This window comes from Chroicocephalus ridibundus, chromosome 4, assembly GCF_963924245.1.
Source record: "Chroicocephalus ridibundus chromosome 4, bChrRid1.1, whole genome shotgun sequence".
NCBI classification, from domain to species: Eukaryota; Metazoa; Chordata; class Aves; order Charadriiformes; family Laridae; genus Chroicocephalus; species Chroicocephalus ridibundus.
In genome coordinates this window covers 30,378,642-30,405,640 of record NC_086287.1, presented here as the reverse complement: position 1 = coordinate 30,405,640, position 26,999 = coordinate 30,378,642, and the positions used below count along the sequence as shown (strand labels likewise).

At 37.4% G+C, this 26,999-nt stretch overlaps 1 protein-coding gene across 1 annotated transcript in view; it reads left to right on the top strand.

Moving 5' to 3' along the window:
• The window catches only part of TTC6 (tetratricopeptide repeat domain 6), a 61,831-nt gene extending 45,769 nt beyond the window's left edge, over window positions 1-16,062 (top strand). Inside the window, exons 21-31 of the mRNA XM_063331793.1 lie at window positions 584-718; window positions 1,985-2,134; window positions 2,396-2,536; window positions 3,151-3,264; window positions 4,423-4,542; window positions 6,989-7,062; window positions 8,917-9,127; window positions 12,380-12,532; window positions 12,733-12,903; window positions 14,305-14,530; window positions 15,916-16,062. Of these exons, the coding sequence (XP_063187863.1) occupies window positions 584-718; window positions 1,985-2,134; window positions 2,396-2,536; window positions 3,151-3,264; window positions 4,423-4,542; window positions 6,989-7,062; window positions 8,917-9,127; window positions 12,380-12,532; window positions 12,733-12,903; window positions 14,305-14,530; window positions 15,916-16,052 (1,632 nt within the window). The 3' untranslated portion in view covers window positions 16,053-16,062. The remainder of the gene's footprint in view (window positions 1-583; window positions 719-1,984; window positions 2,135-2,395; window positions 2,537-3,150; window positions 3,265-4,422; window positions 4,543-6,988; window positions 7,063-8,916; window positions 9,128-12,379; window positions 12,533-12,732; window positions 12,904-14,304; window positions 14,531-15,915) is intronic.
• The last annotated feature ends 10,937 nt before the right edge of the window (window positions 16,063-26,999 follow it).

The following is a 26,999-nucleotide window of genomic DNA, read 5'->3' as shown; positions in this document are numbered from 1 at the left end:
GTACAAAAATTCAATTTGTGTATGTGAACTGAATATATAATGTATAATTATAGGTATTTTCTCAACTTTGTGAATATTCATGTGTCATAGGGTTTAACTAATATTGTCGCTCCTCTGAGTCCTGCAGTTAGCCAATATTTTAGGCCTGCAGAATTCTTGAAATTGGCCGTTTGGATTAGCTGTTTCTTTTTGTACAGTCCTGTTTATTTATACAAAATGTAGAGAGTCCTGTTGCCCTAAACACAATAGTAGCAAGCAACAGGTAGATTCATAAGACCTTGAATCTGCCTATCTATTAAGAACTGTATGTTATTTCTAGATCATGTACGTTAGCTACTTTGTCATACATAAACAAAACTCAGGAATATTTCACTGGTTTTCTAATCAGTTATTAATATGAACCATTCAGAGATCAAGAGTGTGTCTAACTCCAGTGACATAAAGGAACACTAGGCTAGTAATTTTTACCATAATGTTCCAAAGACCAAGAAAAAAACCACTGAAAAGTAATTTAAAAGGTCTAACAAATCTTGCAGATTTTCAGTTAAGTGCTTTACAACTATTAATATCCTCTTTATTGCAGGATGCTGTGAGAAGTTTTAAAAAAGCTATGAAGCTCCTGATGACTTCAGCAAAAATCCTGCCTAATACGTTTGAGGCTGCAGAAATACATTATCTCACAGGCTTGTGTCACATGGAGCAAAAAAGTTTATTACAGGTTGGTATTAATTATATAGAATATATTAGCTTTTGACTCCTCTGCTTGTAAACAACAACTATGATAACCGAGTGACTGATTTCAATATTTTAAACGGCCTGCACTGCTGTAAGCAATTTTCTTTTGAATTCATGATTTACGTTAGACTGTCTTGCAAGTTTGTGAGTTATTTTTCCGTTGCTAATGTTATGATTTTTTTTAATGTATGTCATTAATTGCCGTTCCGATGGGATAAAAAGGTACATTAATTTCTTATCTGTTTATCAATGTCTTCACAAATCTTATAGACAAACAACACTCGTAGGAGTATCGATGGTTTAGTGAATTGGTAGTAAACTTGGACAAAAGAATTCCTAGATTATTGTGTTATGGAGTTGGTTGTAATTTGTTAATTGTTTTCTGTGTTGCTATAGCTCATGACACTCCTAGTTGGTTCTCTTTGGCACTTATATCTGATACTTAAATAAACTGCATTACCTAAGAAAAATATGTTTTCCTTCTTTCAACAAAATCAATACTTCTAACTATGTTAGACATTTTTTTGTTGAAAACTATTGAAAGCTTATCAGTGAGATTTGTGGCAGGCCTAGTGTGAGTTCATGCAAATGTTTTCTATGTTATTGATATGATATTTTAGTAAATATGTTTCAGTTGTTGATTTGCTAAAAGACTCAAGGCAGAAACTAGAAACATTAGAAATAGCAGAATTTCACAGGGAAGAGAAAAATTTCTTGCCTTGTCTGCTTCTGTGATGGGTTGACCCTGGCTGGATGCCAGGTGCCCACCAAAGCCACTCTGTCAGTCCCCTCCTCAGCTGGACAGAGGAGAGGAAATGTAATTAAAGGCTCGTGGGTTAAGATGAGGACAATGTACAATGTAGAGGAAAAAGCTATCTGGATGGATTTTAAAGGAGCTGCATACTAGCCATGTTAATCCATCATCCATTATAATAAACAGCTTCACTATTTCAGCTCTTACAGACAGAAGACCATGTGCTTGGTTACACTTTTGAGTCTCACCGAAGAAATGAGATTATTAAATGAATTAGATTGTGCCTCCTTGAGGTTATGATTGCATTAGGTAGAGTGCTAAACATTACAAAATTTTGAGCAACAGTAAATAAATGGAAGTGATAAAAAACAATGAAGGAACATGGTGGGTTCCAACTGCAAAAATAGCTCATAATTAGCTGTACAAAAGAAGCAGCCTATGGTTTCAGAGAACAAACAGACGGTATTTAACCCAGATGATATGTCATCCTTTTAGGCCTGTCATGCTTTTAGTATGGCTATCAGACTACATTCAAGTTACCCTGATGCTTTTTATCAGCGAGGACTGTGTAGAATGCAACTCAGACAAGCTCAGTGCATCCGAGATTTCAATCAAGCACTTGCCCTTTGTCCATCACATTTCCAGGTAATATAAAGATTCCTGATAGTTTGTTTCTGTGAGGCACTTTTGGATAGGTTCAAAGACTGACAGGTTTTGCATTTATGGGTGTATTGCCTTGTAATCTGCCAGTAGCACATGGCAAGCATTAAATAAAATAAATGACAAGCTTCGTAAGATGTATGTTTTTATAAACTTGTCATTTCTGTCTTCTATTTAACCCTTGTTTTATAATGCTAAACAAAGCTGTTTTTTTACCATGTCATCGTTCTGTCTGAATCTCTACAGGCATATATGAGTCGTGCTGCTTACTATGGAAGTAAAGGCAGGTACTCTAAGGCAATTCTGAATTGCAATGAGGCGATCAAAATTCTTCCTAACAGTGTGCGAGCTTATTTTTACCGAGGAACTTTAAAGTATCAAAATAAGGTGGGACTGTCTTTATCGTTGTACTTTTGCGTTCTTCCTTAAAACTTATGTATCTTACTTGACACTTTATATTGTTGAAATAATGGTGGAAGTGTTACTGATGAAAACCAGGAGTTCAACTTGATTTTTGTACTTTCCATTCCCTGATGAAGCTATTCTCCAGTTGTTCTATGTAACCGAAAATGATTGATGAGTTGGAGAAGCTACTGAGCATCTCTCTGGTTCTTGTCTGAAGTTCTACAGAATAGGATCTTACCTAGTGATTGGCAGAAGTACCAAAACTCCACAGAAGATACTTTCTATGTTAGTTTAAGGTATAAAATGGAAGATAGTAAAATTAAAGATTGATTATGTATTACAGTATATGGATATGATGTAAGAAAACACAAAGAATGCTTGTTTACCCACAAATAGAGCTTTTGAAGGAGGGCTCCCACTGCAGTAAGTAGTCCACAGAGGACACAGTGAAATGATTGGATGCTTTCCAGTACTGATGAAGAACCAAAATGTAAAACTATGAAATAAAATTTTACAATAGGCTATTATTTGAGGAAAAACATGTAGTGCCATGAACTTTGAATTATGATTTATACATAGTGTTTTTTCATTTGTAGACATTTAAAGCTGCAATTGAAGATTTTTCAAAAACTATTGACCTCAACAAAACCTGCATTTTGGCATATTATAACAGAGCTGTCTGTTATCATCAAATAAAGGACTTCAGAAAGGTATTGGTATTTATTTTTTTCTTCAACATCACACGAGCACTCACTTCATATTAGCTAGTAACCTGTTTTTTACAATTAGTCTAAATTTCTGACCTCTTGCAATGTCTTCCTGGATGATTGTGATCTTCAGGAAATTTGGACTACATCCAACACTCATTCACAGCTCTGTATTTCTGTATGTGTTTATAGTTCTGTTTACTTGCCTGTGAGCTACCTCTAAGTGATTCTGCGTTCTACTTTGTTATAAAGCAAAGGCACAACAGGGCACACAAAGGCACCATGTAGCTTCGCACTGGGAACACAATCATGTTGAACTGTCTTTTTGATGAGGCTGATTTTCTGAGACAGGAATCGTTCATAAATATTTGAGCTTGCATGTCTCAAATCAAATCGACCTTGGGCAAACGCCATTTGTGCTTAGAGGTTAATTGGCCAAGAATGATGAAGAAAACTAGGTGATTACAGTAACTGAAGGTAAAAGTTTTTTTGTATAAGTATTTTTGTCGTATTAGGTCTAAAGTGTCTAGTTATTCTTAAGTATACTATATAAGTTCATTCTTCAGGTGAAAAAAATAGTTTGTCTACAAGTTCTTCAGATCAAGCATTGTTGAAATGCTGTTCAGTTTTGATAAATTGAGAATTGAAGCTTCTATTATGCTATTGTGTCACTATTTACTCTTTTGCAAAATTTACATACAAATTTAGTTAATACTAGTGCTTAGATTTTACAGTAACAAATTATATTTGAAGATACTTAATTTTAAAAGTACATTATTTTGACATTAATCAATGACTAATATAGAATAATGTGTTGGGTTTTTAATAAGAATTTGGACATAAAATTTACTATAGAACTAATTAAGATTTATTTCTAAATCTGAAATTTATATAATGAAAAAATAAATTTTAATTATATCTATTTAATGTATTTGCATTGTCTTTCTTCTGTATTTTAGGAATGGGTATCTATAATTATCAAAAAGTTCCACATTAAGTTAAATTCAGTCTGTAAACAGTAAAATACTGGAATAGCCACACTGAAGTCTGTGTGTATGCACACAATTTGTAGGAATTTGAAAGCACGTCTTTTAAATTTTGAAGTATCATTGTATCCCTCTGAATGAATTATAGTTTAAAATGCATTTTATGTTTTTGTAGGCTTTGAAAGACTATGGAATTCTTCTTCTCCTTGAATTGAGTAAGGAAATAGCTTTTAAAGTGTTAATTAATCGTGGACTACTCTACATGGAACTTTGCGATTATGCTAATGCATGTGAGGTATGAAATTCTTCTTTCAGTAAAGGAAATTTAGAGTTTTCTGTTAAATGTAAGCCATTGTTGACATAAAGACCATCTTGACAGTTTTTATATTCCGAAATAGTTTGTGCCCAGATCTCATTTGCTCAATACCTAATACCAGTCTGGCTGGAGGATGCAAATAAAATGCAGTTTTTCTTCATTTACGGTTTTATGCTGCTAGCGTTAAACATAGGACTGGCGCAAAATTTAATAAGCAAGAACCTGATTTTTCCTTCTTTTTTAATCTTGAAGTAATTTATGTTGGATCCAGATGAGTACTAATTTATTGCAGAAGCCTAAGTAAATGGAGATTCTGATTGAGTGGGCTTGTTTTTTTCCTCTGGGTGTGCATGCGTGTGTGTGTAAATTACTATTTCTGTTGAAAGGGCAGGAAGGGTCTCACCTCAAGGTAATTTTATTAAATATAAGAAAATAGTATGTATTTCTGACACTGACTCACTGTGCAGATGACTCTCATTCCATCTGACTCTATCTGGTATAGCAATAGCAGGCTTGAAACCTAACAGTGTTAAACATTACTCTTTCATACAGATGGGTTTCTGGTTTTGAATTTTAAATAGTTCTTGAGTTTTTTAAAAGTTTTATTTTTTTTTTTAAAGCAGGGATATTAATTTTCAGTACCACTAGTGCATTCATTGCTTCCATTGTGGACTAGTAACTTTAAAATGTGTTATCTTTATGTCATAGCAACAATTTTAGCATAGGCATTCTAAAAATTTAGTAATATTTCTTATTTGCAATTAGACAATGAAGACCGAATGTGCATCTCATTACAATGACCCAGAAATCTCTTATTGGAAGTGCACAACAAAAGCTCTTTACAGTTGGTAGACCTTGCATAGAAATAATTTAAGTAGAAATATTGTGTTATTGGTTTCATGCTTCAAGATGCAGTTGATAAGAATAGTTCAGAAAAGGGATTGAGATTGGTACAAACTAATATTTAAGGCCAGTAGAAAGACTGGGACAGAACCAGCAGGATGAGCAAAAAGTTCTTTGAATGAATTTTAGTGAAGACAAATTTACAAAATGGTAATTGAACAACAGACACAAAAATATAACAGCTAATTTAAGAAAATCATCAGTGATGCTTGAGACCTTCTTATGTTTCAGTTCTGATAATATTTTGTTGCAAGGAGTATGTCTGTATTACGTGTATAGTGCTGGTGGAATTAGGATATAATTATTTAAGCACAGATACATACTGCTTGAAGTGAAAGTATTCTTGAATTGGATACACTGGAAGAAAAAGGAAAAGTTACAATTCTGTCTATAAAAGATCTCAATTGCTATATAGAGGTGTCTTTTCCTGTTAATTCTGTGAAGTGTGGGGATAGCACCTTTGGTTTAAGTAAACCAAAACTTGTCCCTGGAACTTTGATCCTGCTTTTACTCTGCTCCACACACAGAGCAGAGTGTATATTCCAAATTGTGCGCATGAAGAATCCCATTAGCTTTGCTGCGTATTCTTTGAAAGGCTTTGCTGGATGGGAACGGTGTGTCTCAGTAGTTTTTTAAAAACAGACCTATAATTTTATGACAGCATGTTCACCAGGAGACAGATTTCAACAAAATACAAATATATATATATTTATATATCAGCACATCATTATTTTACCACTTTTGTAATTCCAACAGTAGTAAAATCTTCCACATATTTTTGTTTTTACAATTTGCACAAGTAAAAAACGCTTTCTAATTTGTAGTTCAGTGGATGCATCAGCTAAACCATTCTTACTACATACTGATTGCTTTCCCATGCAGAAGCCTAAAGTGCTTCCTTACATCATAATTGAAATGATTGTATTTGATTTTAAAAGCACCTGTACAGTTTTTACAATTGAACCACATATATCAAAAACACAAGCATTTTGAAAAATATTCTGAATGTAAGTAAAAGGCAAAAGTCAAAAGCTCTATGAAGTCTTTCACTGGGACATTGTGCATAGAGTCTCCCAATGCAAATATGAGATTGGTTTAGTACGTTTGTCAAAGTAATAACAGAAAGTAACTGGATAGTTTTATTACTGGAAGAATTCTATTGAAATGGCATATAAGAAAATATATTTTCAATATATATGTCTCTAATAATAGCAGCTGAGGTACAGTATTTCTATTAAAAACCAACAAAAAAAACCTTTCTGGAAGGTTTTGTTTCTGCAAATGTTGCTTCCAATTTTGTAGGAAATACCATGATATCACATAACTTTGGAGATTTTATTCTATCAAAGTCTGGGACAAGAAGCGTGAAAACAGTTGAATACATCTCCAGTACTTCTGAACGTATAATGCCTTTGTCAGAAGTCATCTCCCTTTTTATATGGAAGTATAAAATTGTTCAGCTGTGATTTTAGCTAAAGTGAAAAAATATCAGTTTACATAGTTTAATGTCTATTCTTTTCAGGACTTTAAAGAAGCAACGTTGCTTAGTCCAGGTGATAGTCAGATCTTTCAAGCTATTGGAATCTGCTATCATAGGTAAGATATGTAGTTTTGTTTGATGGAGAGTAGAAAAATGAAATAATTCCTGAGCTTTGTATTCCTGTTCACCTTTACATATTGAGTACACTGAGAACTGAGGGAGGGGAAAATGGAAAAGAGGAATGGAAAAAAGAAAATTAGATATTTTTCAAGTTTAACAACTGGTATTAAAATCCTCTGGTATCAAGCAACTATGTATTCATGACAGCATCAGGAGGAAATATTAGGATGATAAAATAGAACCAAGAAGAAGAATAAAGAATTATGAGATGAACAGAGTTGGGTTGGTTTGGTCAGAATTAGTTGGAATACAATTTCTGTTTAAATATATACTTTGTCCTTTAAAGAAAAGCAAAAGCCTCACTGGTCTTCCTTGCCTGAATTTTTTATTTGGAAATTCTAAGGTGTAGTTTCATCGAGATAAGATTTATTTAGAAAGACTAAATTAAATCTGTTAATCACTTAAAATAGATATAAATTGGAAGAAATAAGATATTCCTTAGTATCTTAGTCTATTTATCATACTGGCACTTGGTAGCTCTTATTTCACACAAATATCACCTATGATAAAAAGGAAATTTTAATAGCTGTCTGCCTATTAGTTTAGTCCAATCTATTTTAGTCTACAGTTATTCTGCCATCTATCACTGCTTAAACGTGTTGCTGGTGAGACAGTGTGGAAGTGGACATATTCAGGACTGTAGCATCAAAACTTCTTGTGTTACTATACCTGTAGTTAGTGCATAACTGGCTCCATCTTTCACAGTGTCTGGATGATGTAGAACTCACACAGGAACGCTGAATCCTGCTTCTAAGAACTGAGCATGTGAATTTGGTGCCCATGTCTGTATCCAACTCTCAAATGGAGTCACTAGTAACTATATAACTCAGCTGTATAACCCATTTTAAGATGCATTTGGGATCCATCCTGCAGTCTCTAACCTCATGACTGCCTATCAACAGGGTTAGAATGAAGCCTTAATTTGTTTTTGCAACAAGTGTTGTGCTTTTAAAAAGCATTTGGTTTACAACCCTTAAAGTTATTTGTTAGCTAAATATATTTAATCTTTCCTCTTTTGATAAAGAAGTCAGGCTGTGCTTCAGGTAGCTTATATTCAAATAGTATCTTATGTTTCAGTGTCATCTTGGTAAAACGATTTTGTACTTTGACATGTTAAAGTTTTTGCTTTATGTGTAAAGATATGTATTAGCATTCATTGACATTTCAGGTATTTAATCCTTTTTATTCATATTCAATATACCTCAGATGCATCTAGTTTTATCTAAGGATGGAGTTCCACATTTGGCTTACTCTAAGACCAGAATGGTCTGCGCTTAGAACCTTGAATATCGCCTCTTTTTACTCTGCAAGTTTAGCATAGATTGGATAAGTTCAAGAATTCGTATGAGAAAAAACAGAGAGAAGGCTTGTATAAGAAGGAAATTATTTATGCCTGAAACATCTGTGCCTGAACACACTACCAAAAGCGTGTTTGGTCATGACATTTGGACAGCATGAATGACTCGGATAAAGTCTCTCTGTTGAGAACAACTGTTGAAAAGGTGAAATCTTGGCCCAGAAAAACTTAATGAGAGTTTTGCTGTTTTCTTCCTCAGTTTAAGGAATTCCAACTGAAGTCTGCAAGGTCTTACACTGACTGCCTTCACTGTTATAACCATAAGGCTGCACATACAGAATGCAAACTTAAGGAAATAAAACCAGTGTCCCTTTCAGTCAGAATTGAACTACTTCTGGTGGGGATTATGGGGTAGTATTTTCTGATCATCCATAAATTGAGATTTTTATTCATAGAATTTTTAAACATCAGACATTAATATATCTTTTTTTAGACTTCATGAGTTTGAAGAAGCTGTGAGATCATTTGACCAGGTTCTCAAACTAGATCCTGTTTCTGTGGATGCCTATATTGGACGAGGAAACTCGTACATGGAAAACGGACATGAAGCTGGTTGTAAACAAGCACAGAAGGATTTCTTGAGAGCAATTCATCTGAATCCAAAGTGTATAAAAGCCAGAATTTGCTTAGGATACAACTTGCAGGTAACACATCAAAATTCATTCTCAATGCTATGTTTAATCAAATGAAATACCATCAATCTTATATGTATACATTTACGTAAGGCATAAAGTAATCATAATAAACATAAAATCCATGTACTTTCAACAAGCCTTATGGTGTCTTCTTTCTTTTTAAGTAAATGGATAGACCATGATTTTCTTTTCGCTTTTATGCCCAATCTTGTTGGAGTTCTGCTCTTGAATAATGGAATATCAAGTAACCTTATGCTCGTTTGTTTTGCATGTATGGTTCTCTGATAAGCCAACATTAAGAACTGGCACATTTTGTGGTAATGAGCTGTTTACTGAAGTAAAAAACAGCCAAAGTGTTGACAAATCAGTGTAAAACAAAGTCTTGTATGTTGTAATTGTTGAAACTACACTGTTAGCAAATCTGCTAAAATCCCTTGCTAAAGGCCATATGTATAATGATCTCTGAAAACTACTTACCTACATAGAAAACGAATTTCTATATTAGCAAAGCGATATATGATATGACTTGAAAGTTTCTATCTGTGTCTGATTTCTGTTGTTTAGTTACTGTCCTTTATTATATCCACTTGTCTGAAGTATCTTGAATTGTCATGAATCTTGTTGTGAATTATTTTTTGCCAGCGTAAACGAGGGACTAATGTTAGTAGCCTGTGCCACGTTGTCTTGCATAGGTGTCATGCAAATTTCCTTTTACAGCTTTGCCAATTCACTTAAATTCTAACTAACGCTTTCACAGTGCTTTGGGAAGTACTGTGTGAGAGAAAAACCTGGAGTGAATACATTGGTGAGTAGGTAGGAGTAAGATATCTTAGGTGCAGGAGGCAACCCAGAAAGTTCACATAGTGGCAGGTGCTTAATTTCTGAGAGGCCTAAATCTCACTAGATGCCTTCTCTTATTTGGGACTTAAACATAGCCACATATGGAGAAGTATTTTGATGTGGGGAACTAGATTATTCGCCTTCCACCTTTGCTTAATTAATACGTATATTAGGTAAAATGTTTATCTACTTGCCCAGAATTAAGCACTTCCTTGACTGTGCTAAGTCCTTCACAAGGTACGGTATACTAGAGTTGCATCTGACCATCCAGGGGAGGTACTTTTGCTGAACTACCTAGTGGTTTAATTTTATTGCCATGTGAAGTCCAGTACTTAAGTCACAAGTCATGAGCCCATGAAGAGTTGAATCTGGTGAGGGGTATGAAGGTCAACAAGAAAGGCTTCTACAAGTACATCAGTAGCAAAAGGAAAATTTGGGAAAATATGGGCCTGCTGCTGAACGTGACTGGGGATGCAGTGACAAAGGACATGAAGAGGTACTCAATGCTTTCTTCACCTTGGTCTTTACTGGTAAGACTGGCTTTCAGAAATCCCAAGTCCCTATGACCAATGGAAAAGTCCAGAGCAAGGAAGACTTACTCTTGGTGGAGGAGGATTAGGTTACAGAACATTTAAGCAAAATGGACACACACAAGTCCATGGGACCTAATGGAATACACCGACAAGTTCTGAGGAGCCACCCAACGTCACTGTGAGGTCACTCTCAATTATCTGTGAAAGATTGTAAGTAATTGGTAGAGGTTCTTGAAGACTGGAAGAAAGTAAACGTCACTCCTATCTTCAAGAGTGGCAAGAAGTAGGATCTGGGGAACTACAGGCAGGTCAGCCTCACTTCTGTCCTCACTTCTGTCCTGGGAAGGATGGTGAAGCAAATAATTCTGGAAATTATTTTTAAACACATGAAGGACAAGAAGGTGACTGTGATTTTCATGAGAAATGTGCGTTTATGAAGGAGAAATTATGCTAATCAACCTGATAGCCTTATATGATGAGGTGACTAACTTGGCAGATGAGAGGGGAGCAGTGAATGTTGTTTAGCTCCACTTTAGCAAAGCTTTCAGTAGTCTTTCATAAGGTCTTTTTAGAAAACCTGGTGAAGTACGGTCTAAATAAGTGCACAGTGAAATGAAAACTGGATGAACTGTCAGGCTCAAAGGGTCATTATTAGTGCCATAAAGTCTAGCTGGAGGCCAGTCACAAGTGAAGTACCCTTAGGGGTCAGTAATGGGTCCAATACTGTTTAACACTTTAATTAATGACCTGGATGATGGAGTAGAGTGCACCTTCAGCAAGTTTGCAAATGATACAAAATTGGGAGGAGTGGCTGATACACCAAATGGTTTTACCGCCATTTAGAGGGATGGTGGACTGGACAGTCTGGAGAAATGGCAGGCAGGAACCTCATGAAGTACAACAAAGGAAAGGGAGGAGTTCTGCATCTGAGGAGGAATAATCTGATGCACCACTACAAGCTGGGAGCTGACTGTCTCAAAAGCAGCTTTGCAGAAAAGGACTTGGGGATCATGATGGACAAGCTGAAATTGTCAGTGCTGTGCCCTTGCAGTAAAGGCCAATGATACGCAGGGCTATGTTAGCTGCAACACTGCCAGAAGGTCAAGGAAGATGATCCTTCTCCTCTATTCAGTACTGGTGAGGCCACATCTGTAGTACTGTGTCCAGTTCTGGGCACTCCAGTACAAGAGAAACATGAACATACTGGCAGTCATCCAGCGAAGGGCCACTGAGATGATTAAGGGCTTGAAGCATCTGTCGTATAAAGAGAAGGGAAAGAGAGATGAAGGCTAAAGGGGGAATCTTATAGATAGGGATATAGATAAATATCTGATGCAGGAGTATAAATAAAGTGGAGCCAGGCTCTTCTTAATGGTGCACAGTGACAGGACAGGTAGCAATGGACAAAGATTGAAATACAGGAAATTCCATTTAAACATCAGATTTTTTTTTTTTTTTTTTTTTTTTACTGTGACAATGATCAAACACTGGAACAGATTTTACAGAGAGATTGTGGAGTCTTCATCCTTGGTCCTGACTCTACATGGTCCTGGGCAACCTGCTCCAGCTGACCCTTCTTTGAGTAGTGGGTTGGCCTAGACGGTCTCCAGAGATCCCTTCCAAACTTAACCATTCTATCCTTCTATGATGTAGAAAAGGTAATACTCGCAGATAAAACAGCTGTGACAGATACATTGCATAGTTCCAAGGACAATGAGTGTTGCATAATTAACAAGATACTTGAATTCATTTTTTCTGTAATTTAGTTAACTGCGTTTGTAAATACAAGCATGCTTCCATTCTCTGCTGTAATTTTTTAAGTGGGACCATTAGTATGTTTGTCATTTCTTATTTTTCTTATTGTAGACATACTGCAATTCATTTTTAGGCCCTTGGAAAGCTTCATAAGGCATGGAGCCAATTTACAGTTGCCATTTGCATTGACCCAAAATGCCATGCTGCATACGATGGAAGAGCTTCAGTCTGTCTTCAAGTGGGTGAAACTTTTGCTGCGTTTCAAGATGCAAATGCCGCACTAAAGGTAGATGTTAGCTTAAAGTGATTTTAATAAAATCAACCTGTTGCTATGAAGCCAGACAATACTGTACATTAATAGTTGCCAGTTTGGTAATCCAATTCAATTTTTTTTTGGAAAGTAAATGTATCTTTGAAAATCAGAATTAATTACTATAGAAGTGTAAATTTTCCCTGAGTAAGAATGCATCTACATTTTCCTTTCAGCTCGCTACCACTGCCCCGCTGCTAACAAATCGGGGTGTCATCAATCAGTTAATGGGGTATCTACCCTGTGCCATGAAGGACTATCAACAAGCAATTTCTGTTGACCCAAACTATGCGTTAGCCTATTTCAATGTAGCAAATATCTACTTCCATAATCGACAGTTTTCACAGGTAAGTCTACAATTTGCCTTTATACTGTCTTCAGAAATTTTTTCCTTCAATATACTGTTGGTATGAAGCTGTTTTTAAGTGTAATTGACATGAAGCTTTCTTATATTGAATTTCATAGTCCTCTACCAGGAGATGAATTAATCTGCAGTAATTAACAATAAATAATTGCCCTACTACTATGTATTTTATCGTTGATATGAGTGAACTAAGATTCATGACAGCTAGGATACACATCACAAAAATTTGTTAATAATTGAGATACCAAAATCCCACTAATGTTCAGTAACATCCCCCCCAGCCTAACTCCCATATATTAAATAACTTGCCCAGATTCGCTATAGCACCATGACAAGGAGAATGAAAAGAATCTCCTGTTGATTAACTTCAATCAAGAAGTCAGATCGGTCAGTTACCACAGTAACTTTGAAGTTTTAAATCACCTAATTCTGCTTAAATATGGTGGGTATCTTGAAATACAGAAGAGTTGCATACTGAAATTCCTCTTGTTAAGAGAATTTGAAATCTGCTTGAAGGCAAGGACAATTTATTTTTCTCCATGTGAGGAGGCCCCTGCAATGATTTTTTCCTTTGGTCTTCCAGTCGCATTTCCTAGGCATAGACTCAGGCTTTTATTTGATTGGAGCTTTGTGGTCCGACAGCTGTGGAAGCCTAGAACCAGCATGGATGCTTCAGCACATTTCACCTACTTGAATTAATTCTCTCCTAGAGTTGCATCTGTAAACACTTCAGCTTGCATTTCACTTGTTAAGGAATTCATCATGTATATTACAGCCTTGGCATATGATTTTAAACCTAGATTGTACTTCATATAGCACAGTATGTGCTCCGAGTTAGATTCCTTCTTGCTCTCGAACGTAAGTTAGACTTGGATCAGAAATTCTTTAGGAGTCCAAGGTCAGTTCCCTGTATGTGGCTTCTTCTGTGATCTTGTAATCTGTTTTCTTATACATCTGGTGTCATTATTCCATGACTCCTCTTGCATAGGCTGTTCTTCCTCTTTACTGTGTTTCTGTAACTCCTTACTATCTCACAGAGGCTGCCTAGCTATGAAGACAGAAGTTCAAGAATAGGTGTTGCATTATAAAGTATTTTCTATGTTAATTCAAATTGGCCTTAGTTTGTAGCTTACTACTTCTGCTGTAATTACAATTTAGCATAAACAGCTGTTATTTTTCAAAAATCTGACTGGGTGGTGGTGGACCTATTTGTGGATAAACGTGCTGGTGCTATGTCTCTCTTCTGTGCCCAAAGAACTCTAAACAGAAGGAGTAAAGACTTAAGAATACTAATAGCTTAAAGAAAGAAACTGGAATTTACAAGTTGTACATAAGCCATTTCCTCAAAACAGTGTACTTTGTCTCCAATTCGTGTGTTTTGTAGGCCTATTGCTATTATTCCAAGGTATTACAACTTGACCCAAGAAATGAATCAGCTGTTATGAATCGTGCTATTACAAATACATTACTAAATAATATTGAAGAAGCAAAAGAAGACTTTGAGAGGGCAGTTTGTCTCTGTCCATTCTCTGCAGCAGTGTATTTTAACAGGGCAAACTTCTATAATGGATTGAAGCAATATGAACTAGCTGAGAAAGACATTTCAACAGGTAATCTTTATTTACCTGTCATGTTTCTGTTTGGTAGCATACTAACAACTATAACAAATTGCTTGGCTTTATTTAATGATTCAGAAAGGATGTGTGTATTTTTGCTAGTATATTTTCTACCTAATTTTATCAGATATTATGTGATTAAAAACAAGAAGTTAAAGTAATAATGCTAATTAATTGTTTTTTTCCATTTTCAAAATTGAGAAAATATGTAAATTAAAAGATAAACTTTCATATATTGCATGTCATTAGCAGCTGAACAGAGCCCCATTCTAAATGAAATTGTGGCAAGAAGTTATGGGAAAATACTATACTTATGAAGTCTGAAAAAAATTTTGAGAGTGTTTGTGTGTGTGTATATGTGTTGAGATATCTATGTGTCTAGAAAACACCATTCGGGTAGCTTATTTGATATATAGACATGAATTTAATGAACATGCTCTTTGTAGGACAAGTTTTGAAAACAGCATTTGGTTTCCATAAGCTTTTCTTTTGGGAATAGACATGGTTCATAGAGAAGAGGAACTGAATCAAACTTTTATCTTGATTTTGATCTTTGGTCAGTTTCAAAGCAGCTGAGCTATATTACTCCATTGCTGCTTTTGTCATTGCTACTAACGTTCAGCAGCTCTGGCTGGATACGCAGGCAAAATTCTTCCCATATCTAAAGCTATGTTTAGTTTGTATTAATGTTATTGAAATGAAATTTAGTAATGTCACTTCGATTTGACAACACTTGATTGCACAGGTAATGATCTTCCTGAAAGGATAACTCTCTTTAGTTTTTTTGTTTGGTTGGTTGGGGTTTTTTTAGAAATTAGTTTACTTTTACGGTGGAATTTGTCAAAATAGTGTTTTTACTTCATGACTTTCATGACTAATGTTTTCATAGTGTTAGATAGTGAAGATTGACTAGACCAGATTGATTTTTAAAAAATTTTCTCTTTAAAGGAGAATTTTAAAACAGCAGATTAAGCTTTCCAACAAGTACCTAAATCCTATTTGTACGATGGGGAAACTGAATAAAATATTGGGTTCATTGCCATGTTCCAGAAGTTGGATGGTGGTAGTTTTCTTCTCAAAGATTTTGCTTCTGTTTCTTAGGAAAGCATGGTTTCTGCTGTCAGTGCAAAATTAAAGTGGGATTTATAAATAGCAACAAAAATAGCAAAAAAATCTCAAGTATAAATAACATAACAAAGTTGCCTACTTTTTGATGTAAAATTAATGTATGTAATATGTTTTCTCTTGTGAAAGCATGTCTGGAGAAGAATTTGAGCACTGACAAAAATTTTTGGATGATGCTTTTATTCATAATTATGTGATGTTAAAAAGCAAACAAACAAAAAAATTGCCTAACATTCTATTTCTTATTTTTACAGCATTGTCCATTCAGCCTAATGATGCCTTGATGTATAAATTTAGAGCTGATATTCGTGCTAAATTGGGTTTCAACAAAAAAGCTGTAGAAGACTACAAACAAGCAATCAGCATTCAAGAACATGTTGATTCCATATGAAAAGATACCAGTTCTCATACCACTTGGGTTCTATTTACAGATTTCCCAGACCTATAATCAAAAAAGTCCAACATGCAAGACAAATTTATAATTTTTCTTTTTTATATATTCTACACACATTTTATTCTCCTAAATAATGTAATTAGCTTGATTGTGAAAAACTAACAAAAGTTATTTAAGAATGCAGTGTATGTTTAGCCAATCTGATAGACAGTGACTGGACTTTTAGCTTTGTTTTGGTATCATAAATTTTTGCATTTGTAGTATTACATTACATTGTAAAAATTCCTATGCTTGTCATTTTTATGATATTTGGGTGGAAAAAAAATTACTGTGGAAAGGAAATTCAGACTATCTCAGCTACGAGCAGTTAACTCAGTAAAGAATTTGACTCCATCCCTACTCTCCTTGACTATCTTGTTATCTTGTTTAATATCAAGAGTGATGAGACTTTGCACTTGCAAGATCTGTGGTGGTGAGGTTGACTGGATGCCTCATAGTTAACATGTCTAAAAGTTAAAACAGGTTCAAAAGTTTCTGGATTTAATTTTTGTTTATTCATGATTAGTGTCTCTGATGTTTAAAAATGAATGTTTATAGATATAAGCAATAAATTAGAATATTTCTAGACGTTGTAGGAGGTTGCACGTTAATATTTCTAGTATTATACATTAGAGCATTACTTACTAGAATAGATATCTATTTAAGTTTTATCTATGATCTATTTAAGTTTTTCTTAAAATGAAATTAAAATATGTGACCATGGGATGATCAAAAACCAATATCTGCTTTTCTCTTCTCCAGTAATTTGAAATAGTAATAGCTTTTAGAAGTATTAGTTTTACCACACTACAAAAAAAAAAAATGGTAGACTGCAACACACAATAGGGAGAGATTCTTTGTAACCATTATAGAATTCAAGAATCAGAATAACTATGTCAGGTCTGATTAAACCATTGTAGCTACATGTTTCTGTAAAGAGTTTTACTCTTCAGAGGTTTTGCTTTTGTGCCTTTAATATTGACTGTTCTGTTATTAAAACTAAGTTTGTGAAGTCCAAGGTGACTGAATAATTATTTACTTCTTTTTCCCTTGTTCTTTTTTCTTATTTATTTACCTTATTTATTTTTGCAGTATCATCACCAACCCAAGTGGATCAAGTGTAATGTACAAAGTATAAATATATGTGTGTCTGTACTTCCTTGCATGATAATCATGATTGTTGATGCAAATTGGGGAATTATTTGCCTACTTTCCTGCATGCACTCAAAGTCGAAGTTTGCTTGCAAGATGGTGTTGGGGGTATTTTTGTTCCCTTTCTCCTTCTCCACATACCTCTTTCAGTGCTCTTTATTATTATCTGAAGAATTTTTTATTGATGAAATTGCTAAATTATGCATGATCCTATGGCCTTTTCCTTTCTTTGACCTCTTTATGAATTACCTGCTGATGGGTTGTGAGATAGTGGTATCCTCATCATGTACAGTGCATCATCAAACTTAAATCAGAATGAAGAGAGGTCAAACCTTTCCCTTGGATCCTTTCCTTGTGATGTTCACTGTAGATTTTCTTTAGTTTAACCTCTCTTGAACATCAAACAGGAATGGACACTTAAAAGATTTTTATCTTCACATTTAAAAACTGAAACCAGATGCAATTAGTTATTATTAACTATTGAAGAGTGACTTGACTTAAATAATATTGTAAACTGTCTTCTGCTTGTAATTTTTTTTTATTCTGGATGGTGTAGATCTATTTTTTTAATCCTTAAAAACTGAATATTTATTAATTCTATGGTTGACTGAGTGGAGTTAAATTTTTGGAGCTTTTTATCTATTACACAATCCTTCAGAAATGGCTGGTGTCCCATTGTATTTCCAATTTCATCATTTAGCATTGCTCTCATTCACAATTCAGGGACCATGTTAGATGCTTTTTAAAGAAAATGGGAAGTGGATGGAGAATTTATTTACACAATAGAACATGAAAATGTCAAGTTGCATGATCAAAACTTACTGCATTCTTTGAAAAATAGATTATCAGCTCCTTTTTTTCTTCAAATCTCTCTTCTAAATTTCCTTTCTGACCTAAAAGAGATTTTATATTTTCTAAAGGTTTTTAAAAGTATCTGGAAATATTTTCTATAATAGCACTTCTTTCATGTCTTTTTAAAAAAAAATTAAATTACTAGAGTCATTAGTGACTCTAAGAATCACCATTCCACTAATAAATTGCAATTGTATTTTGCAGGCTGAACAGCAGCATTTGAACTTCCCTGTTGGGAGGGACTATGATAGATTTGTGGCATTCTGAATTTTGCCCAAACCAGTATGGGACAGGTGTTACACTCTGAGGTTACTTCCATTGCTAATAATAGATCCAGTAAATTTTCATACTGGGGATTATCAAAGTGATTTCGCTTCCTAAATGCAGTTTAAGAGAAGCTCTTGTCCCTTGCTGTGTGATGGTATTAGTTCTATTTTGATTTAAAATCTGATAATCTGAGCTTTATTTTTACTGCATTTATTTCCTTTCATTCTCTTTTTGTAGAAAATCCTTTCGATAGACCACAGTTACAAAAAGAGTTACTAAGGAACCTCAGTTGCATTCAGGTTTTTCCTCCCTCTTCAAAATACTGATAGTATATGCATTACGGGGAAACAGGTAATATCGTTTGATTAATAGAGAATGCAGTAGCTGACTTGTTATTAAAAAAGGGCCAAAGCAAATACTGCTGTGTGAAGCCCAATAAAGGAACAGGAAGTTATGAATAATCTTTCACAGAATAGTAAGTTACATACATATGTCTATCAACTGAACATTAAAGCATTTTCTTTCAATATTTTATAATTTAGACTTTTTGGATGGGTACACCACCAAAGCGATGATGAAGCAGATCTTTTGTTACCTCCATTGAAAAGCAAAGGAAAGCGGTAGTTTTTGAAAGAAAGCGGTTTATAAACAAACTGGTTTATTTATAAGTTTGGGGAAGTTGTTTCGATTTTTGTAGTTGTTTTGCAGCAGACCTTTACCTAAAGTTTTGCCTTAGTTTTTATCAGACTAAATCTAATTTATTTACCATTCAAGTCTCAAATACATCTGCATATCAGTAGTATATCTCTAGTTTAATAATCCAGTTTGAGAGAGAACCTGAGAACCAGTGGCAGTGAGGTGGGTAGCCACTGACAGAAAACTAAGGAACTCAAATTTTGCAGTTTGCTATTTCACAAATTGTAAATGACAAATGCCAGCGATTTTTCCCATGTCTTGAAGATATCCACCTTTGTAAAATAAGTAGTTAAAATTTACTTTTAAAGTCATTGCTGGAAAATATTTACGTTCACCTTAGAGTTAGTGTAAGCAAGATGTACATAGCTGTTTGTAGTTTACAGAGAAGGACAATAATAAAGTTGACATCAAAGTCACAGACCGAAAACTTCAGTGTCAGTAAATACAACAGAACAAAAGCAAATGAAGAAGTTGTGTTCTAGGCTGAACTCCAGCGTCAGCCGTTCTTCTGAATTCCAGGTAGTTTGGGTGTATGGGTGGGGTTGTTTTTTATTGAGAAGCAGAGCTTTGGGACAGGGTATCTGACAAAAAATACAAGTCCTTCCCAACTGGCCACATATACCAGAAATGCAGGCAATTCAGAATATAAATTTGTAGCTGGTGACTGTGTGGCTGAGATAGTGATTGACAAGATTGCTGTACAAGATCGCCGTACCAATGAAAGTGGAATATGCATGAAAGTGAACCAAGCGCTGCACTGCTATAGTAGAAAACAAGCCTTGCAGGAAAGATGCTACTCCTTAGAAGAAAACCTGGAAGTTTTAAAAGATAGTTTGGGAAACCTCTTTCTCAAAATGTAATGAACGCAAGTGGTCTGTCACTGTATCTGAGCTTGTAGTGTTTTCAGTTTACTTTTCTTTGGCCTGAAAGAATGCGGTACATTATAATGTACTGCTGGCTTTGTTCATTTAGGTGGGGGAAGACTGGCAACTCTATTGCATAGAGAAGGACAATCTTATGGCTGCTACTACGGGATTCTCACTAGAGAGTAGTTTTAGAGCCAAGCAATCAGGTTTTAGTCTTGCCTTTGGAGGTGTGCATGTTGAAAGTGAATTTTCTTTTTGTGTGGTTAAGGAGATGAATCAAATTTTAGTTTCTGTATTATTTTTATCTCAACAGTTTTTTCCTTAAGAAACATGTCTCAGAAACATATTTTGTTTTGAAGACTGTGACAAATGATAGCAGATTTGTCATTTTCAAGAAGTTAAAACAAAATCAATACACCCTAGTGGAAGGAAATAAGAAGACTGTGGGTGGAAATAAGAAAACTGTGGGTAATGTTCTTCTAATTTCAATGAGACATATGCCTTTTTTTTTCACATTATTTATGTGTATGCTACACCTTTACTGCATTTTATAAGGCTGAGCCAAAACCAAGTTCCAGCTCAACCTTAAACATGCCTGAACTTTGTATGAGCACACTGCGAGGAGCGGGATGCAGGACAGTGCATATAGACATTACTGAGCAAAGGCTGCCTGTGACTCAACACAGAAGATGTTTCTTACTATGGGACAGTGACTGCCTTCTTTTTGTAACGCAGTCTGCATCCCATTGCCACAAGGGCTGATGGAACACCAGATGGTCTAGGCTGGTATGGTGAGCCCTTTGGTGAGCCATGGTATACCTGGGTCATCTACTCTGCTGAAGGTAGAAAGAATATTGGCTCAAGTTACCTCTTATGTCTTCCATCCCAGTCCAACCCAAGCCTCAAGCCAGTGCTTGAGCATGGGCTCGTGTGGACACAAATTGAATTTGGATTTAAGTTGGCAATGGACAAAACCTTGAAAAGCAATATGGATGCAACCTGAGCCATTTTGCAACAAGAATAAAGGTGTTTGCAAAACATGCTCTGAAAGAGTCAATGTGAATAAAGGTGATGTTTTAAGTAAGCTTATTCAAAAGACGACTCTCTTGCTGAGTGTGGCTTTAAGTAAGACCACCAGAAGATGGCAGTCTGCAATCTTGAGTGGAACAGCTCTACTCCTAACAAATTCCAAGGCTACAGCAGCAGCCTCTGGCTCTGATAACTGTTGAGAGGAGGTATTACGGTATCTGCTGTTTTCTAATGCCTCTGGTTTAATTAACAGTATTGTTCTCTCGCTTCCTTCTTGATATGCTATACACAATTCTTAATGCTAAGTGAGATTATCATACCTCACAAGCACTTCTGGAACAGAAAACTGTAATATTGTCATGTAAACATACGTGTATATGAACATGTGCACAAGCACACTCCTGTATATATGTATACACACACGCAATAATACAAGTAATAAGTAGCACAAACCCTGAATAGCAGTTCTTTTCCTGTCCTGATTTTTTTCTCTCCTGGTTTTGAGGTACTTTTCTACAAAATGAGGCATTCAGAAAAGGAAGGCAAACAGTGTGGAACCTTCTAACTGCTCCCAGCAGTTATATTTTACAGCATGTTTCTTTTTATTCACTCTGCAGGGTCAGTAAATTCTTTTTGTTGCAAAAGGAAAAGGCTTATCACTGCTATCTGTTGGAATTCAAAAAGAAAAGCTAAAAAGTGGCCACACCTCGCTCCATGAAACATTCCTTCTCTCTGGCTTTTTTTTTTTGGCTCCGTTCTCAAAGTGGACACAATGCTTTGTTTGCAGAGAGTGAAAAAGGCAAAGTGCTTTCTCTCTGAGGGAAAAAAACCAAACAGACCCCAAGCACAGAGTAGCACACAGAGGTTGTGACCTTCCAGAGCAGGTCTTTGTCAGCTCTGTAAAAGGAAAGCAGGCATCGGGCATTGTCAGAGCTGCAAGCCCGCTTTCACTGCTGTTGAGACTCTTAATTGAATTGCAGTCTTCTATTTTTTTAGTGACTACATGTATATATGCATGTAATGGTCATTAAAATCCTAATTCAGAATTCATTAAATTCAATGAAAGGAGCTTGGTTTTGAGTCAAGGCTACAGAAGAACGACAAATGCTCGCTCCCTTGCCATTGCTTTTTCCCATGCTTATGAACACCGGACTACTGTGACTGACCTGTTATTGGAAAAGATGGTGTTATTTATCAGCTTTTCCTGTTCTGTTTGACAGTGATGCAGTGTGACAAAGAGCTTATTTACCATTCCTAAGATGTAAATTTATAACATATGAATAACTTTGCCAAGAAGTGTTTTTTTCAAGTAGTATGTGCAACTTCCTTTAGTGGTCTCTTCAGCGTACTATTTACTAGGGCTGTTCTCACGGGGACGTAACATGAAACAAAAAAATGCACTGCAGACTCGTGTGATGTTTTACTTGAGAGTAACTTCCCCAAGTAGACCTGTGTGGTGTAGACGAGCTCTCCATCTACAGAGGTTCACCTCTATTAGATGACATTGACTGTCCTATTTTTGAACAGAAACGTCTGGTACAAAGGGAAGGAAAATGTGTCTCAAGGGCACGGCAGAGCGGGGTTCTGCTCCTCTCAGTTGTCCCTCTTCTCCAAAAACATCAGGTGGCTATGGATGTTGGAGAGATACTTTAAGTTCTTCAGGTGGGGATGAACCTTTTTACTTGTCCCCGCTGCAAAGGCCATGAGACGTTTCTTCCTGAGATGATACACATGGGGGTCCTTGTACTTGACACATTGGTTCCTTTCTTTTCTCTCACCACACCTAAAAGAGAGGGGAATGGCTCAAGGGACCATGGTCCCTGCAGCCAGGCTGTCCCTAAGGAGAGGGACTGCCTGGAGGAGAGGAGGAGACCTGCTTGCAGCAGCGCCACAAACCCTGTCCCAGCTCCAGGAGGAGTGTTTGCTGAGCAAGGGCACGGCTCGGAGAGGCTCTTATCTTTTCCTTCCTTCTCTTGCAGGAAGCCATCTTGGGAGGAGGAGAAAGCACTGCAGCAAACATACATCCAGGCTGTGATGCCAGCTGGTGCCTGTACTGGGGAGGCAGGGAGCAGTGGGAGGAGGAGGGTAAGTTTCCAAAAGAGCAATTGCCCACATGCTTGGTGAAGTTGAATGCCTGGGCAGGGTCTGCCCAGGTCTCTGAAAGCGTTGCAAAGAGGTGGAGGCAGGGTGTTGAGGGGAGGGGCAGAGCTCTCCTAGGAGAACACTGAGCTTCCAGGGGAGGAGGGATGCCCCAGATGTGATGGCTCTGACCAAGGGCTCCTCCAAGAGGAGAAGGAGGATGCTCTGCCCAGGCCCATTCATCTCAGCAAAGGACTCTGGGAGTCACAACCCATACAGCTGGCTACGAAGACCTCTGACAATGATGCTGCTGCCCAGCCCTGGCACATGTCCTGGTAATGTTGGCTCCCAGGAGGCTGCATGGTCTGAGTCAGAGGTGAGAGCTGATGTCCTGGGAGCTGCAGCCTGCAGATGACAAAGGCAGAGCAGATTGCTGGTGCCCGAGTGGCTGCGTGTGGCACCTGGGTGGGGAACAGGGCTTGGGCTAATTCTGCTGGGCTCTGGCACATCAGTTTGCTCGTGGGCTGTCCTGGGACAAGCTTGAATGCCAGGAAAAGCCCTTGGGGATGGAGCAGAATGAGCCCCTGCTCCCTGTTCAACCTCCTCCGGCTCACCCAGGTGCTGCCCAGAGCTTGGTGAGGGCAAGGAGACTGGGGAGGGCAGGGGAAGATGAGGACAGGGAGAGAGTGGGAGCCATGCAGGCTGGGGGCACTGGAGGGAGCCTTGCCTTGGGCCAGTGTGGGGCTAGAGTTGGCCCAGTGAGGGCATTTCGGCAGGAGTGGGATGTGTGGTAGGGTGGATGGGCACTGGCTGTGATGGCAAAGCCTCAAGGGCTGTGCAGAGGCACTTTGACTTGTGACGCCCAGGGACACCCTTCCCCAGCCAGCCCCATCTCCTGCTTATCGCAGCCCTGGGGAGTCCCTCGAGGAGACTTTCCCAGGCTCCTCAAGAGGTGCTGGAGCCACCCCCTGCTCCTGCTTTTCCCCCAGGATTGGCAGAGGAGCTGTTTGCACCAGTCCACAGTGTGGCTGCTATGAGGAGGAAGGCCCCCAGGTCAAGGGAGGAGACCATGGAGGTGCTTCAGGAGGAGGATAACACATGCATCATCTTCATGGAGCTGGCGGAGAACAAGACATCCTAAACCACCATGGTATGCCCCTCCTGCAAGCGTGCCTGCTTCCGACCGCAGCTGCATCCAGGTAGGAGGCCCTTCCCTCTCCCACCTCTCATGGATGTGGTGTGCCCTGCAGCTGTGTCCTGCTCACACTGTTATACTATCTTCTGCAGGGAAAAGCTCTCTAGGTAGGGATGAGCCTTTTTGCCTGTTCCCAGTACAAGGAGATATTTATTCCCAAAATGATGCATGTGAATACTCTCGTACCTGGCATGTAGGTTCCTTTTTCCCTCCCACCATGCCTAAAGGCGAGGGGAATGGCCCAAGAGCTGTGCCAGGCTGGACCATGGTCGCTCCAGACCAGCTGTCCCTTGAGCTCCTATTGTCAGGGCCTTGATGGCACCTCCAGGTCTTACTGCCCCCAGCTGGCCCTGGGGTCCACCTGATGCAAGCAGCCGTAAGAGCGGCTTGGTTAGAAGGGGAACATTACTGAACGGCAGAAACAGATGCATTCCTCATCCCTGTCTCTAGTCACTGATCCTTTTGGTATGGTCTTCCTCCATCCTAACTGGATAAACCAGTAATACGATAAGTGATAAAGCTTTTAAAAAATTATCTTTTAGGTTGATGCTGTTTCTTTTAAAATCCATATAGAAAACAGTAGACATGTTTAGCGTAGCTCATTTGGTTGCATTTTCCCAGACGCTGTAACTCATTTTTTAACTCATAAATCTTGATGAGAAATTCTTCTAACATCTGCTTTATCTATTGAACATTGCCTTTACTGATTGGCTTGCTCATTGTGAGATAAATTTCAATTTCTTGTTTGCAAAAATGAAACTCAGAATACACTCTTCCATGACTTCGTGTTCTTATTTTATGGAATTATGGCAGCAAATGTGTAATATTAACTACAGCTGTAGGAGGTGTTGTTCTGTATAATCTTCATGTTCTGCATAATCTTCATAACAAGTCTCCATTAGGACAGAGTTCAAAAGTATAAAGAAACCATTTGTACTTAAAAAACACAAATGGTATCTTATTTGTGCTTTTTAAACCTATTGCCTAGCCCTAGTTAACATGCTGCTAACTCTGACAAGCTTGGTGTCCGTGCAGTTTTCAGCTATAAACTCGATTTAATGAGAAATCCATACACTAGTCTTTAAATAACCAGTTATCTCAGAAAATTGAAAATTCTTTAGCTAGAGGCTTTCCAAATAGTACTTTAATTCTAATTAAAGCTATTCAGAAGCTATGAAGTAAAGAAAGAAAACCTGTATCACTGAAGACTAGCTCTTTTGTAAATAAACTGTGTATCAAGAAGAACAAATGTGATAAGGTAATCTCAATAGGGAGCTAATTAGTACAAGAACCATTAGCCTTGTTTTCTAATAATAGCATTATCTAATACTCCATCCTTCTCTGCTGGTTGTTTTCATGAGCTCGCAGGGAAAAAGTACATTTTATTTTCCAGCAATATTGAAGACTTGCTGACTCCCCTAATCTCATTAAGTATTACAGTGTTTATTTCTGTATCAAGGGACACTGCAAATAGTCTGGCAGATTTTGAAATGTAAATGTGAAACTTATGGTGCATGTATTTAAAAAAAAGTAAATGGCACATCTATATAAGAAAAGGGCAGGAGACAGAGGATTGGAGATATAAATCCAAGCAATGTGGGTATGACTACGCTGTATTTACACAGTCAACTTTTTTCAGCTGTTGGTCTCCAACTCAGGATGGGGTTCTTGGTCCCATGGCTTTGCAGAGGTTTGCGTAAAAGGGCTGGATCGGTGAAAAGGAGACCTAACAGCCCCCTAAGAGGAGGTTATCCTTTGCAGCAGATGTTGTAGATGTTGCAGGTAACTGTCTTCTGAAGGCCTACAAGAACTGCAACTTTTGGTGTAGCTACTGTGCTAAGGCAGGGCTGGAGGTGGTTGCAGTGTCATAGATAAGGCTGTGGTCTGCAGCACTGCTGAGATCCCAATGACACTGTGCCACTTCCTTCCTCCTAGTGGTTACTGTGGTATTGATGGCTTGTAACACCTAAGTTGTACCTTACCATCTTTGTCTGACAAACTGCAAACTCTGTTTTTTCTCTCTGTGATTTGGGAGTGTGAACATCTACAATGTTGAGCCATACCCATGTAGTTGCATTCATAAAGGAACTGCAGTCAGGCACTATTTCAGCACTTGAAACCTTGAACCCTTAGTACTTCTCTTAGCAGCCCTTCTCTGTGAAGCACTTCAGAGCGTGTTCGGGGAGAACATCTGTCCATTCCTGGACCACGTGCAGAGATGCTCTTAAGCCACCAGCTTGGTGAACGAAAGCATTTCTGGCACGGCATCCTCCACGTGGCAGCTCAGAGGTTCTCCCCCAGATAGAAGGGAGGCACAGACCCAACTCAAGATTTGTTCCAGTTGCTTGTGACCATATAACTCTTATTTTGAGAAAGGCAAGTGAATGCAAATGAAAGAGCATAAATATCTTGCTGTCTTGAAGAGGTGATAACATGTCTCTGGTGAGACTGTGCAGGCTGTGTGCATAAATGTTGGGTTGCAACATCAGGTGTACAGGTTTGACTGTCCAAAACAAGATTGGAAACTCTGAATGGTGGAGCTGGGTAGACTAGCAGAATGAAAAAAAGACACGATCAATATGGCTGATTTATGTACTAAGATATACAGGTCAGTGAGGTAAATCAGGTCTGTCCAGATGCAGGTGGCTATCTCTTCCCGAAACTTGGCTATAATAGTTATATACACACCCTCTGTCTCTTTCCTCTGCTTTTTTGTTTTGTTTCGATTTCTCTGGTATTGGTTATACTACAGCAAAGTGTAGAATAACA